The 15,665-nt window shown below is 39.9% G+C and overlaps 1 protein-coding gene across 2 annotated transcripts in view; it reads left to right on the top strand.

Moving 5' to 3' along the window:
• Positions 1–15,559, top strand: part of ALG5 (ALG5 dolichyl-phosphate beta-glucosyltransferase) — a 108,670-nt gene extending 93,111 nt beyond the window's left edge. The window contains exons 9-11 of one of the 2 annotated variants that reach the window (XM_070409229.1): positions 13,327–13,412; positions 13,603–13,681; positions 15,357–15,442. In XM_070409229.1, coding sequence (XP_070265330.1) covers positions 13,327–13,412; positions 13,603–13,676 — 160 coding nt within the window. In that variant the 3' untranslated portion in view covers positions 13,677–13,681; positions 15,357–15,442. Of the gene's footprint in view, positions 1–13,326; positions 13,413–13,602; positions 13,682–15,356 lie in introns of both variants that reach the window. The other variant, XM_070409230.1, reaches the window with a different exon arrangement.
• The last annotated feature ends 106 nt before the right edge of the window (positions 15,560–15,665 follow it).

Genomic DNA, 15,665 nt, shown 5'->3' with positions numbered 1-15,665 from the left:
GTAGATGTCTGTCAATAGAAGGTGGACATCAATAAAAGGAGAGGCTTGCACAATCAATCCAGAAAGTCAGCAATCTGTGAATAATGCAGAACCCAGTATTTATCTCCTCTGCCACACACCCTCCCTCCCAGCCAGTGAGCAAGATAATTACTCTCAGGTCAGGCTAAGTGCCCCCCAGTCACAGTGGCCCAATGCTGACATACAAAGCATACAAATAATTCTCTGGCATAAAAGTGACAACTTTCTTGGAAGAAAAGCAGATACTATAAATTTCTCAAAGTCTTCCTGAAACATTTTTTAAAGTAATTTTTACTTCTTTAGAAAAAATGCATACATGGCAAACCATCTGTAATAAAAGGCCCATTCTATAAAATTTTACCTGGTCCTACTCATATCTGCAATCATAATCATATTTACAGACAAATATATCTATACTAATAAAAGAGTAATATGCTAATTAGACTGGGAGACCTTCCAGGAGACCTTCCAGATGTTCTTCTGGACAAAGCCATGGTGGCGGGGCCGAGGTAGAGGCGGTTAGAGGCCAAGAGGGGAGGGCAGTTGTGGGTGATCAGGCTGGTGGGGGCGGGGCTGTTGGAGGTAAGCAGACCAGCAGGGGGGCCAGTTGGGGGGCAAGCAGGCCATCAGTGGGGGTCAGTTGGAGGTGATCAGGACAGCAGGGGGGCAGTTTGGAGTGAGCAGGCCAGCAGGGGGACAGTTGGGGATGAGCAGGCCAGTGGGGAGGGAAGGTAGGGGTGAGCAGGCCAGCAGGGGGGGCAGTTTGGGGTGATCAGGCTGGCGGGGGAGCATTTGGGGGCAAGCAGGCCAGCAGCGGGGGGGGAGGAGCAGGTGGGGGCGAGCAGGCTGGCAGGCAGAGTGGTTAGAGGCAATCAGGCAGGCAGGCAGGCAGGTAAGCGGTTAGGAGCCAGCAGTCCCGGATTACAAGAGGGCTGTCCGACTGCTGGTTTAGGCCTGATCCCTGTAAACTGGCAGGACATTTTATGAGGGGTCCCAAATTGGAGAGGGTGCAGGCCAGGCTGAGGAACACACCCTCCCCCGTGCACGAATTTCGTGCACCAGGCCACTAGTTCTATATAATAAAAGCCCAGCGACCATAACAGCGGAATGACCAGACCAGAACAACCGCGGCCCCACACCCCAGCCGGCCCCACCCCCCAACGGGGACACCCACCCCCATTGGGGGCATGGCCAGCCTGCAAACCGTCCACGGCCCCTCGTCCCGGCCGGCCCCAACTCCCAACGGGGACCCCCACCCCGATCTGGGGATCCCATCAGGGCAGGCTGGCCAGCCCCGACCCATGCAGTGGGCCTCTCTCCTATATAATAAAAGAGTAATATGCAAATTGACCCTAACGGCAGAATGACCAGAACGACCACTCGACCAGTCACTATGAGGTGCACTGACCACTCAGTGGTGAACGGGGAACCGGGGGTGGGTGGTGACAGGGAGCAGGGTCTCTAGTAAATATATATGTATAGAATCTCCATCCTCTCATGTACCTCAGCTAAATTCTTTCTATTTAATGTTAAGGTGTAATTTGACCCAATTTATGAGTAAGTTTCAAAATGAATTCTTTTGAAATATACTTTCTTCTGATAAATACTTTCTATTTTTAATCAGTGTTATACATGTTTCTAATTTAAAGTCAGCCCCATAAGGATTCTAACCAAAATAAAACAGTTGTCCCTAATGCCATTTTCCACCATCCCCAATTCATACTCTCTAACTACAGCCACTTTCAACAGTATACTGTTTTTTGTAGTATTTTTTTTCATATTCAGAATGGATCTGCATAGCTGTGTGTCCATTTTTCAATTTTAGATATTACTTTTCAAAATAGAAAATTAATGGATACCTATTTAGTTCTCTTAAATTTCTGTGCACCCTCCACACTTATTCTCCTAGTATAGTTTAAAAATAAGTTTTGGTTATACCAGTATTGATGTAATTGTTACAGCTATGTAAAGATAATTTACATTTACCTCAGGGAGGGGGCAGTTAGGGGCTGGGAGGAGGTGGTAAAATGGGGGAAATGGGAGATATCTGTAATACTATCAACAATAAAAAATATATTTTAAAAAACCACAGGGTGCGATATGAATATTACCTTTCTTGTAATACTTTTTGTTTTTCTACAAATAATAACTATTGCCTCAGCCAGGTGACTCAGTTGGAGCATCATCCCATGCACCAAAAAGGTTGCGGATTCAATTCCCAGTCAGGGACATATCTAGGTTGTGGGTTCAATCCCTGGTTGGGGCATGAATGGGAGGCAGCTGAATGATGTGTCTCACATTGATATTTCTCTCTCTTTCTCTCAAATCAATAAGCATATCCTCAGGTGAGGATTAAAAAATTATTTAAAAAGATAATAGCTATCTTACGTTTTGGATAATTATATTATATTACACTAGAGGCCTGTTGCATGAAAAGATTCGTGCAATAGGCCTTCCCTTCCCCTGGCTGCCGGCACCGGTTTTCCTCTGGCACCCGGGACCCAGGCCTTCGCTCTGGCCGGAGCGGCCTTCGGTCTTCGCTTCGCTACTTCGCGCCTACGTATGCAAATTAACCGCCACCTTTGTTGGCAGTTATTTTGCATATCTCGCTGATTAGCCAATGGGAGGCGTAGCACAGGTATGGTCAATTACCATGTTTGTCTATTATTAGATAGGATAATCCATCAGGAGTACAAATTCTCCTCCTTGGATGTTACTTTCTAGTTCTCTGGCCTCCTATACAGTTCCTATTCTCCCTCTCCTTTTCCTTGGTTTACACTCCTATTGTAATGGAGCACATCCTTTATTCAATTCCCTATATTATGAGAAGGCAACTTTGAGATGTTGCATGGGAAGAGGTATCTTTATTCTCAAATTTACTTAATAGTTAGCTGAAGAAAAAATTGGGTTGGAAATAAGGGTTTTTATGTAGTTCAGTTCTGTAGATGATGTGAATCTTGATATGGTACTATGGTATGTTGTCTCCACATACCCCCATTCCCACCCATCACCTTTGAAAGTATTCAGGAACTTAATATGTCCATTTTTTTTTAAATATATTTTATTGATTTTTTACAGAGAGGAGGGGAGAGAGATAGAGAGTTAGAAACATCGATGAGAGAGAAACATCGATCAGCTGCCTCCTGCACATCTCCTACTGGGGATGTGTCCGCAACCCAGGTACATGCCCTTGACCGGAATCGAACCTGGGACCTTTCAGTCCGCAAGCCGACGCTCTATCCACTGAGCCAAACCAGTTTCAGCATATGTCCATTTTTTTAAAGATTTTTTTTACTGGTTTTTAGAGAAGGGAAGAGAGAGAAACACCTTCGTGGGAGGGAAATGCCATTAGGCTACCTCCTGTATGTCCGCTACTGGGACCCAGCCTGAAACATAGGTATGGGACCTGACCAGGAATCGTACCAGTAGCCTTCCAGTGCATGGGACAACACCTAACCAACGGAACCACACCTCCAGGGCTTAACATGGTTATTTTTTTTTTAATTAATTTTATTGTTGAAAGTACAACAGATGTCAGCTTTTCATTGTTATTTTCCCCATTGACCCCCTTCTCTCCATACCTACCCCTCCCAGGCCTTTGCCACATAATTGTCTATGTCCATGGACTATGTATGTATGCGTATAAGTTCCCCCGTTAATCTTTCCCTCTCCCACATCTCCCACCCCCACCTTCCCTCACAAATTCATCAGTCTGTTCCTGGTTCTATGTCTCTGGATCTATTTTGTTCATCAATTTATTTTGTTCATTAGATTCCACATGTAAGTGAGATCATGTGGCACGTATCTTTCTCTGACTGGCTTATCTGACTTAGCATCATACTCTCCAGGTCCATCCATGCTGTTAGAAATGGTAAGAGTTCCTTTTTTACCACTGCATAGTATTCTATTGTGTAAATGTACCACAGTTTTTTTATCCACTCATCTGCTGATGGACACTTGGGCTGTTTCCAAATCTAAGCTATTGTAAATTGTGCTGCTATGAACATAGGGGTGCATATATCCTTTCTGATTGGTGTTTCTGATTTCTTGGGATATATTCCTAGAAGTGGGATCACTGGATCAAATGGGAGTTTCACTTTTAATTTTGTGAGGAAACTCCATACTGTTTTCCATAATGGTTGCATCAGTCTGCATTCCTACCAGCAGTGCACTAGGGGTGTCCTCTTCTACACACCCTTGCCAACACTTGTGATTTGTTGATGATAGCCATTCTGATAAGTGTGAAGTGAAACCTCATTGTCAGTTTTAATTTGCATCTCTCTGATGATTAGTGACTTTGAGCATTTTTTCATGTCTTCTGTATGTTTGCTTTGGAGAAGTGTCTATTTAGGTCCTATGCCTATTTTTTAAATTGGATTATTTGTCTTCCTTTTGTTAAGTTATATGAGTTTCTTACATATTTTGGAAATTAACCCCTTATCGGATGTATCCTTGGCAAATATGTAGTACTATGCGGTGGGTTCTGTTTTCATTTTGTTGATGGTTTCTTTTGTTGTACAGAGCTTTTTCTTTTGATGCAGTCTCATTCGTTTAATTTTTCTATAGTTTCCTTTGCCGTAAGAGATGTATCCATAAACAAATTGCTATGAGAGATGTCGGAAATTTTTCTGCCTTTGGTTTCTTCTAAGATGTTTAGGGTTTCACGACTTACATTTAGGTCTTTTATCTATTTTGGTTTATTCTTCTGTATGTTGTAAATTAGTGGTCTAGTTTTATTTTTTTACATGTACTAGTACCTCTTCAGCTTTACCAACACCAATTATTGAAGAAACTGCCTTAACTCCATTGTATGCTCTTGCCTCCTTGGTCAAATATTAATTGAGCATAATGGATTGGGTTGATTTCTGGGGTCTCTGTTTTGTTCCATTGATCTATATGCCTGTTCTTGTGCCAATACCAGGCTGTTGTGATTACGGTGGCTTTATAGTATAAATTGATATCTGGTATTGTGATTTCTCCAACTTTGTTCTTCTTTCTCAAGATTGCTGCACCTATATGGGGTCTTTCTGGTTCCATATAAGTTTTTGGAGTATTTGTTCTAGATCTGTGAAATATGCCGTTGGAATTTTAATAGGGATTACATTGAATCTACAAGTTGCTTTAGGTAGTATGGACATTTTAATGATGTCGATTCTACCAGTCCATATGTACAGTATTTTCTTCTACTTGTTTATATCTCCCTCTATCTTTTTTTCAATGTCCTGTAAGTTTTCTAACTACAGGTCTTTTATCTCCTTAAGTTTATTTCTATATAGCTTAATTTTTTGTTGCCATGATAAATGTGAGTATTTTTTAGTTTCTTTTTCTGTGAGTTTGTTAGCTATAATAATAAAAGCATAATATGCTAATTAGACTGGACAGCCGAACGATCTTCTGGACATCATTCACACGTCCTTCTGGATGAAGCTGCATCGGCAGGGACCGAGGCAGTTGAGGTTAGGGGCAATCAGGCAGGCAGGCAGAGACGGTTATGGGTGATGAGGCAAGCAGGTAAGCAGTTAGGGGCAATGAGGCAGACAGGCAGAGTGGTTAGGGGCGATCTGGCATGCAGGCAGGTCAGCAGTTAGGAGCCAGCAATCCCAGATTGTGAGAGGGTGCAAGCCGGGCTGAGGGAATCCCCCACCCCTCACATCCCCCCCCCCCCCCCCCCCCGTGCATGAATTTTGTGCACCTGGCCTCTACTTAGTGTATAAAAGTGCCATCGATTTCTGGGTGTTAATTTTGTATCATGCTACATTGCCAAAATCTTTTATTAAATCTAGTAGTTTTTTGTGGAATCTTTAGGGTTTTCTATATACAATATCACATCATCCGCAAATAATGACAGTTTTACTTCCTCCTCTCCAATTTGGTTGGCTTTATTTCTTCTTCTCTAATAACAGGCTAGTACTTCCAGTACTATATTGAATAATAGTGAAAGCAGACATCCCTGTCTTATTCCTATTCTTAGGGGAAATGGTTTTAGTTTTTGCTCATTGAGTATCATGTTGGCTGTAGGTTTGTTATATGGCCTTTATTATGTTGAGTTATGATCCCTATATTTCCATTTGCTGAGAATTTTTTCAAAAAAGATTGTTGGATTTTGTCAAATGCTTTTTCTGCATCAATTGATATGATCATGTGGTTTTTGTTTTCCAAGTTTTTTATGTGATGTATCACATTTATTGATTTGAGAATACTGAACCAGCCTTGCATCCCCAGAATAAATCCCACTTGGTCATGGTGTATGATCTTGTCAATGTATTCCTGGATTTGATTTGCTAATATTTTGTTGAGAATTTTAGCCTCTATGTTCATGAGGGATATTGGCCTGTAATTCTTTTTCTTTGTGGTGTTTTTGTCCGGTTTTGGAATTAAGCTAATGATATCCTCCTAAAAAGATCTTGGAAGTGTTCCTTCCTCTTGGATGTTTTGGGAATAATTTGAGGAGGCTAGATGTTAGTTCTTTTAATGTTTGGTAAAAGTCCCCTTGAAGCCATCTGGATTGGGGCTTTTGTTTACTGGGAGGATTTTTAAATTATTATTACTGCTTCAATTTCATCAGTAGTTATGGGCCTATTCAAGTTTTGTGATTGTTCCTGATTGAGTTTTAGACGATTTTATTTTTCTTGGATTATGTTCATTTTGTCCAGGGTGACCAACTTGTTGTTATATAGTTGTTCATAGTATTTTTTTTCCACAATCCTTTGTATTTCTGTGGGGTCAGTTGTTACTTCACCTCTTTCATTTCTGATTTTGTTTATTTGGGTCCTCTTTTTGTTTCTTGATGAGTCTGGCTAACAGTTCATCAATCTTATTTATCTTTTCAGAGAACCAGCTCTTGGTTTCATTGATTTTTTTGTTTTTTGTTTTATTAATTTTTCTTGTTCTTGGAGGTAGGCCTGTAGTGCTATTAACTTCCCTTTCAGGACTGCTTTTGCTGTGTTCCAGAGATTTGGGATTGTTTTGTGATCATTTTCCTTTGTTTCCAGGAAGTTTTTTGTTTGTTTGTTTGTTTGTTTTGTTTTGTTTTTTAATTAAATCTTTATTGTTCAGATTATTATAGTTGTTCCTTTTTTTTCCCCCATAGCTCCCCTCCACCCGGTTCCCACCCCACCCTCCGCCCTCACCCCCCTCCACTGTCCTCATCCATAGGTGCACGATATTTGTCCAGTCTCTTCCCGCATCCCCCATACCCCTTTACTCCCCCCCAAGAATAGTCAGTCCACTCCCTTTCAATGCCCCTGATTCTATTATAATCACCAGTTTATTCTGTTCATCAGATTATTTATTCACTTGATTTTTAGATTCACTTGTTGATAGATGTGTATTTGTTGTACATAATTTGTATCTTTACCTTTTTCTTCTTCTTCCTCTTCTTAAAGGATACCTTTCAGCATTTCATATAATACTGGTTTGGTGGTGATTGAACTCCTTTAGCTTTTCCCTATCTGTGAAGCTCTTTATCTGACCTTCAATTCTGAATGATAGCTTTGCTGGGTTCTTGGCATTCATCACTTTGAATATTTCTTGCTACTCCCTTCTGGCCTGCAAAGTTTCTGTTGAGAAATCAGCTGACAGTCGTATGGGTACTCCCTTGTAGGTAACTGACTGTCTTTCTCTTGCTGCTTTTAAGATTCTCTCTGTCTTTTGCTCTTGGCATTTTAATTATGATGTGTCTTGGTGTGGTCCTCTTTGGATTCCTTTTGTTTGGGGTTCTCTGCATTTCCTGGACTTGTAAGTCTATTTCTTTCACCAGGTAGGGGAAGTTTTCTGTCATTATTTCTTCAAATAGGTTTTCAATATCTTGCTCTCTCTCTTCTCCTGGCACCCCTATAATTCAGATGTTGGTATGCTTCAAGCTGTCCCAGAGGCTCCTTACACTATCTTCATATTTTTGGATTCTCTTATATTGTTTGTTTTTCCGGTTGGGTGTTTTTTACTTCTTCGTACTTCGAATCTTTGACTTGACTCTTGTGATCCTCTAGTCTGTTGGAACTCTGCATAATATCCTTTATTTCAGTCAGTGTATGCTTAATTTCTACTTGGTCCTTTATCATAACCTCGAGGATCTCACTAGATTTCTTGAGGGTCTCACTACATTTATTGGCAGTTTCTAGAAAGTTCTTGAAAAACCTTAAAAGTGTGGTTTTGAACTCTATATCCAGTAGTTTGCTTTCCTCCATTTCTGTCATTTGTGGCCTGTTTCTTTGTCTCCGCATTTTTTATGCTTCCCTGTGTTGGTAGAGTGGCTTTGTGTGCTAGGTGTCCTATAGGGCCCAGTGGCTCAGCCTCCCCAATTACCTGAGGTGGACACTCTTGGTGCACCCCTTTGTGGGCTTTGTGCACAGTCTTGTTGTAGTTAAGCCTTGATTGTTGTAGGTATCACTGGGAGGAATTGACCTCCAGGCCAATTGGCTATGAGAATCAGCTGTGTCTACGGTGGGAGAACTTCTGTGCTGAAGACACCCTTCTGGGGCAAGACTTGCTTCAGTGGGGCTTTGGTGCTCACTGAATCTGCCCCCTGAGTGTGTCCCTTATGGATCTGAGGAGTTGTAATTGGATGGTCCCACTCTGACCACTGGGTACACTGGCTCTTGGATCTAAGGAGGTGCTAATTTAGCCTCTGCCTGATGCTACCCAGCAGGAGCTACGAAGAGATCTGCAGATTCCCCTTCCTTGTTTGGGGTTTGGAGGTGCCCAAATGAGGCCCAGCTGTGAAGCAATGCAAGCTGCTATGGGGCCTTGGGTCTTCTCTTGGAAGTTCTGGGTCTGTCTGGCCCAGCTGCAGTTTGTTAGGTAATTTTCAGATTGCAAAGGGCCAGGGCATTCATATGCAAAACCTCTGCCGAAGCTTGGGTGGGGCGGGGTCTCAGGGAATCAACAGGGCGGAGCAAACAGCTATGGCTGATCCTCAGCCCTGCCCTAAGGGACTCCACGTCTCAGTGTCCCAGTATCGCTGCAAGTACCCCCGAGAAAAAGCCACCCTCGAGTTCCAAGTTCTGCCCGCTGCCGGATAGTCCAGTCTCTCCCTGTGTGAGTCTGGTTCCCTGGAGACTCACCCGGAACTGGAGTTCAGAGGAGTCAAGGGCTTGTCACTCCCTCCCAATTCAAAAAGACAGCCGCATCCTCAGTCGCCAGCCCCTGCCGCATGCGCCTCCGTACCTCTGCACTTTACTTCCGCAACTCCTCTGAGTCTCAGTGTGCTTTTCTCTTTCCTTCTAGTTGTAGAATTTCCACTCAGCCAGCCTTCCTGTAGTTCTGGATGATTGATGTCCGTTTTGTCTTTTAGTTGTATTTTTGAATTTGTTGTGGGAGGCAGCAATTTCCGGTGTTTACCTATGCCACCATCTTGGTTTCTCGCCTCCAGGAAGTTTTTGATTTCTTTCTTGATATCTTTGGTAATCCCTTCATTGTTTAATAACATGCTATTTCGCCACCATGTGTTTGAATATTTCTGAGTGCTTTTATTTTAGTTGATTTCTAATTTCTTGCCATTATGATCTATGAAGATGCTTGCTATGATTTCAGTCTTCTTAAACTTATAAAGACTCACTTTGTTTCCTAACATGTGGTCTATCTTTGAAAATGTCCCATTTGCACTTGAGTAGAATGTATATTCTGTAGCTTTGGAGTGAAATGTTCTGAAAATGTAATTCCTTCTCGTCTAGTGTGTTGTTTTGGATCGCTGTTTCCTTGTTGATTATTTGTCTAGAACATCCATCTAGCGATGTAAATGCATTGTTGAAGTCCTCTACTGTGATTGTATTGCTGTCCATTTCTCCTTTCAAATCCTCCAGAAGTTTTTTTATATATTTGTATTGGGTGCATATATGTTATACAGAGTTATATCCTCTTGTTGTATTGATTTCTTTAGTATTGTAAAGTGGACTTCATTGTCTCTTGTTATGACCATCACTTTGATGTCTATTTTGTCAGATATTATTGTTACTAGCCCAGCTTTTTTTTTTTTTTTTCAATTTCATTTGCCTGGAAAATTTTTTCCATCCCTTCACTTTCATTCTCTTTGAGTCTTTTGATCTGAGGTTAGACAGCATAGGCTCATTTTTTCTTATCCATTCAGCTACTCTGTACCTTTTGAATGGAGCATTTATGCCATTTACATTTAAGGTTATTATTGATAGGTACTTATTTGTTGCCATTCTTACTCTTTATGCCTATGTTCTTCTCTTCCTTCTTCTTAAACCATTTTCTTTAGCATGTACTGCAGTGCTGTTTTGGTGGGAATAAACCCTTTTAGACTTGTTTTGTCTGCCAAGCCTCTTTATTTCACCTTCAATTTTGAATGATAGCCTTGCTGATTATATTAGTCTGGGTTCATTTCCTTGGTTTTCATTACTTTCTATACTTCATGCCACTCCCTTCTGGCCTGAAGTGTTTCTATTGAGAAATCAGCTGACAGTCTAATGCAGGGGTGGACAAACTTTTTGACTCGAGGGCCACAATGGGTTCTTAAACTGGACCGGAGGGCCGGAACAAAAGCATGGATGGAGTGTTTGTGTGAACTAATATAAATTCAAAGTAAACATCATTACATAAAAGGGTACGGTCTTTTTTTTTTTTTTTTAGTTTTATTCATTTCAAACGGGCCGGATCCGGCCCGTGGGCCGTAGTTTGCCCACGGCTGGTCTAATGGGAGCTCCGTTGTAGATAACTTTCTGTCTCTCTCTTACAGCCTTTATGATTCTTTGTCTTTAATGTTTGCCATTTTAATTATTATGTGTCTAGGTGTGGGTCTTTTGAGGTTCATCTCGGCTGGGACTCTCTGTGTTTCCTGAACTTAGGTGACTTTTTCCTTTACCAGGTTAAGGAAATTTTCTGCCATTGTTTCTCCAGTTTCTGTATTAGTTGCTTGGATTCTTCTCGTTCTGGTACTCTTATAATGAGAATGTTGTTTCATTTCATGCTATCCCACAGCTTCCTTAAACACTCATCCTGCTCTTTAATTTTTTTCCCCACTTGCTGCTCTGAATGTGTTTTTTTCAACCCTATCTCCTAATTCATGGGTTTGGTCCTCAACTTCTTCTAGTCTACTGTTGAATCCTTCCAGGGTGTTCCTTATTTCAGCTATTGTTCCTCATTTCCAATTGATTCTTATTTATTCTTCCAAACTCTGTTTTCATATTGGTGTAGCTCTCAATAAATTCCGTAAATATTCTCCTTAATTTCCTTATAATTCTCATTACCTTGCTGGTACTTCTCACTGAATTATTTGAGCACCCTTATTGCATTACTCTGAATTCTTTAACAAATTGCTTGCCTCCATTTCATTTAATTACTTTTCTGGCTACTCCTCCTTTTCTTTCATTTGGGGGTTGTTTCTTTGTCTCCCCATTTTGTTGTTCTTTTGTTTCTGTTTCTATGTAGTAGATCAAACTGCTATGCCTCCCAGACTTTGTGGGGTGGTCTTATGTAGTAAGTGTTTTGTGGGACCCAGTGGTGCAATTTCTTAGATCTCCTGAGATGGTTGCTTTAGTAAAGTCTCTTGCTTGAGTTATTTGGGTTCTCCTGTTGTAGTTGTGTCTTGAATGTTATTGTTCCGTTTGTGGATGGAATCTCCTCTCAGGCTGGCTGACTATGTGGTTCACCCCTGACCATGTGAAGTGAGCAGTTGTGGAGGTGTGGTCTCCAGGTGTTTTCTCTCCTCCCTTGATATAAATCTCCTCAGCTGGAATTCAGTTGGTTATTCCAGGTGAATGTTCTCCAATTTAGTTATATTTCCAGTCTGGCCCTGGGAGGAGGTACATGACAGGTCTGCCTATTCAGCCTCCATAATATTCAGAGTATTTCCTTCTTTCCTGAGTGTCACAATTTTTTAGTTTACAGGAGTTTTACATAGTTCTTTTACAAACACACAGAACACTTTTATAGATTATTTTATCCTCTCAGGTAGATATTTTACTATGATAAGAAAAAGATTAAGTGTTTTAAAAAATGGTTTTCACCGTAGCTTGTTTGGCTCAGTGAATAGAACATCGGCCTGTGGACTGAAGGGTCCCGGTTTTGATTCCAGTCAAGGGTAGATGCCCAGATTGCAAGCCCAATCCCCTTTGAGGGAGGAGGGGACATGTGGGAGGCAGCTGATCAATGATTCTCTCTCATCATTGATGTTTCTCTCTCTCCCTCTCCCTTCTCTGAAATCAATAAAAACATATTTTTTAAATTGTTTTCATATTGAATTATCCAAATATTTGGGATTTAAACTAGTTGCATATTGGATGGTGGTGTTAGTATTGTCAAGAAAACAAAACTCAAAATTCTGGCTGTCTGGGATCAGGGAAATCAGATAGAAGTGGGTTTTGAGCACTGGAAGTTTGAAGTGTGTTCCATGCAGTCTGGAAAGTAGGGTCATAATGACTCAAGGAAGAACATCTATGCTGTAGAGACAGTTGAAAGAGTATGGAGAAGTATAGCACAGGTAGGCATGCTTCTCTTTTTTATCTTAGTGCCAGTGAAAGGAAGCATCTGGTTGAGAGAAATTTTTAGGTAGATTTCAGAAAAACTGAGTCAGGATTCAAAAACTGTAAGAACAGATTTTACCTATACCAAGGGGCTGATTGAAGAGGAGCTTTAAGAAAGAACCTATCTCATGAATAAAAGGAAGGATAAACTGGGAATTCAGACAAGAGATGATTTTAACATTGTATGTAAAAACAAGACTATATTTAATTCCTATTCATGTATTTAATTATATGCAAAGGGCATTCCGTTTATACTGGCTTTTCACTTTTAGTAATTATTGATACTGTTAATGTCCAGGATGGCCTGGGGAAGAGAAAAAGAAAAGACAGACCCTAAGGACCCTGTATTTAATAAAGAAACCTTGATCCTTTGGTAGGAGAATTGTGTAATCAAGCAACTCTAAAGTCGTTGAGAACATTCTGCCCAAAAGCTTCTCAGAGTTCTGTTTTATTAGCTCTCTAAATCAGTTGAAAATGCTCTCGATTCTGTACCTTGAGTTAGTTAAAACTGGGACTGAAAACCATCAGTCATGAAACTTTCCAAAATTAAATGTTTTCTTAGGGCCAACAGGCTGTTTTTATCTCTGGGAGTTTTGGAGTTGTGGTAGAGATATTTCTCATTTAAGTGTTATACAATGACATAAAATTATTTTATTTGCCTTAAAGCTCCTGAACTGCTTAGCTTTTATTTGATCTATGTCAATCCGACCATCAGTTTGATGATAGAAGCTTTACATCTGCCATGCAAGTTTTTTTAAGACATGCCAAGATAGAGATTTAGTTACACTCTTTTTAAAAATAAATACCAATATATTTTGTATTTCAGGGCATTTGATGTAGAACTGCTTTACATAGCACAGTTCTTTAAAATTCCAATAGCAGAAATTGCTGTCAATTGGACTGAAATTGAAGGTGAGTACTATATATTTAACTGATCTTAAGAGGGGTGGGGGAAACATGAGAAAATACAGTTGCCCAGTAAAGTCACCTGGCTCTAATGTTCCTCCTTCCTCCATCAAGGCCTCCTCAGCTATCTTAACTCTGAGCAGCAGTTCCATAGAGCATACTGCCTACTGCCTTACTGCTTTCTATGTTTTTTCAGTCTTGGGGTCTTCGGTAAGCCTACTGTCCTGCCCAAGAAATTCAGTAAAACTAGCAACAAAAGACAAGATCTGACTGAGGTTAGAAGCGAGGTGTTTTGTTTTTTTTTCTTTGTCTTTCTTCCTTTCTTTTTTTTTTTTTTTTTTTTTTTTTTGACTACAGAAATTTATTTTTCACAGTTCTGGAGACTAGAAAGTTTGAAACCAAGGTCTGGCAAGAAAGGTTTCACTCTGAGGCCTCTCTTCTTTTTTTATATATATATTTTATTGATTTTTTACAGAGAGGAAGGGAGAGGGATAGAGAGAAACATCGATCAGCTGCCTCCTGCACACTCCCTACTGGGTATGTGCCCACAACCAAGGTACATGCCCTTGACCGGAATTGAACCTGGGACCTTTCAGTCCGCAGGCTGACGCTCTATCCACTGAGCCAAACCGGTTAGGGCTGAGGCCTCTCTTCTTGACTTGTAGGCAGCTGCCATCTTGCTGTGCTCACATGATTTATTTCTTGTGCACACACAGGGAGCTTGATTGTCTTTTGAGATAAACTATTATTTTTATCACCATTTTTTTAGTATTGTATTATGTCATCACTCAGTGATGTCCATATTGCAGGGCCATCTGAAATTTTCTCTTTAGATCAGTGATGGCGAACCTATGACACGCGTGTCAGAGGTGACATGCGAACTCATTTTTTTGGTTGATTTTTCTTTGTTAAATGGCATTTAAATATATTAAATAAATATCAAAAATATAAATCTTTGTTTTACTATGGTTGCAAATATCAAAAAATTTCTATATGTGACACGGCACCAGAGTTAAGTTAGGGTTTTTCAAAATGCTGACACGCCGAGCTCAAAAAGTTCGCCATCACTGCTTTAGATCCTCCCAAATTTCAGTTCACTTCAGGATGTTTAGTTTTTCTTGTTTTTCACAGAAAATACTTTAACATTGAAGATGTTTAATTCTTATGTCCATCACTTATAAATAAGGTGGGTGTGTTCATTAACTTGATTTTGGTAATCATTTTACAATATATATGTGTATGAAATGATTACATGGTACACTTTAAATATATTTCCATTTTATTTGTCAGTTACACCTCAGTAAAGCTAGGAAAAAATAAAGAGAAAGAAGCCAGAGCACTTGGCCTTAAATCTGAAAATTGTCAGTTTTATTAGTATTGTGATCTTGGCCATGTCACTTTACCACCCAGTATCCATGACCTAATCTGTAAAATTTCAGGGGTGACAGGGAGGCTCTATTCCTGATATACTAAAAAGACAGTGAAATCAAGAAATATAAAATATTAAAACATGCTCAGATGTGTATTTTATATAATTAGCTGGGCTTGGCACATTGCCATTTGGATATTACAGGACAAGAAGATGGCCTTGCTAGGGTGGCATTTATTTTAGCTGATTTTAGCCTTTGGTAGAATTAGGACAAAAATTAGGTTTTTGTCTTAGATTTCATATTGCAGATTATTAATCTAGACTTGTATTATTTGTGGAGGTATACTTGATTCTCTGTAGTACATATGAGCCTGAAAAATGGTGTTTAAAACATGAAAATTTCTCCCCCTTTTAAATGAACAGATGGACCTAAGTGTTTAACATACATACATAATATAAATAAAATTAAGGTGCCTAGAAGCTCCCAAAAGTCATGTAGACTGACTTCTAAATATAATTGTAAATGGATATATATTTTCTGAGTTTAAATCAATTTATTTTTAATTGTTATTTAATCGCAGGTTCTAAATTAGTTCCATTTTGGAGCTGGCTACAAATGGGCAAGGACCTACTTTTTATACGACTCCGATATTTGACTGGTGCCTGGAGGCTTGAACGAACCAGGAAAATGAATTAGGTTATTTGCTATTTTTTATTGTATTATGTATTATTGTAACATTATTTCATTTGAATTAAAATTTTAAATAAAGCTGAGATAAGCCTATGTCATTGTCTGCCTTTTGATAATTTTCAAGAATTCACTGCCATAAGTAAAAATTTTTATACATCTTTTGGACAAAAACAAATTTTAAGGTATTTGTAACAAAAGT

The sequence above is a fragment of the Myotis yumanensis genome, unplaced genomic scaffold (genome assembly GCF_028538775.1).
Source record: "Myotis yumanensis isolate MYYU_CA2020_CCGP unplaced genomic scaffold, mMyoYum1.0.hap1 SCAF_3, whole genome shotgun sequence".
NCBI lineage: Eukaryota > Metazoa > Chordata > Mammalia > Chiroptera > Vespertilionidae > Myotis > Myotis yumanensis.
The sequence above is the reverse complement of the archived record's forward strand: the minus strand, read 5'-3'. Positions and strand labels throughout refer to the sequence as shown.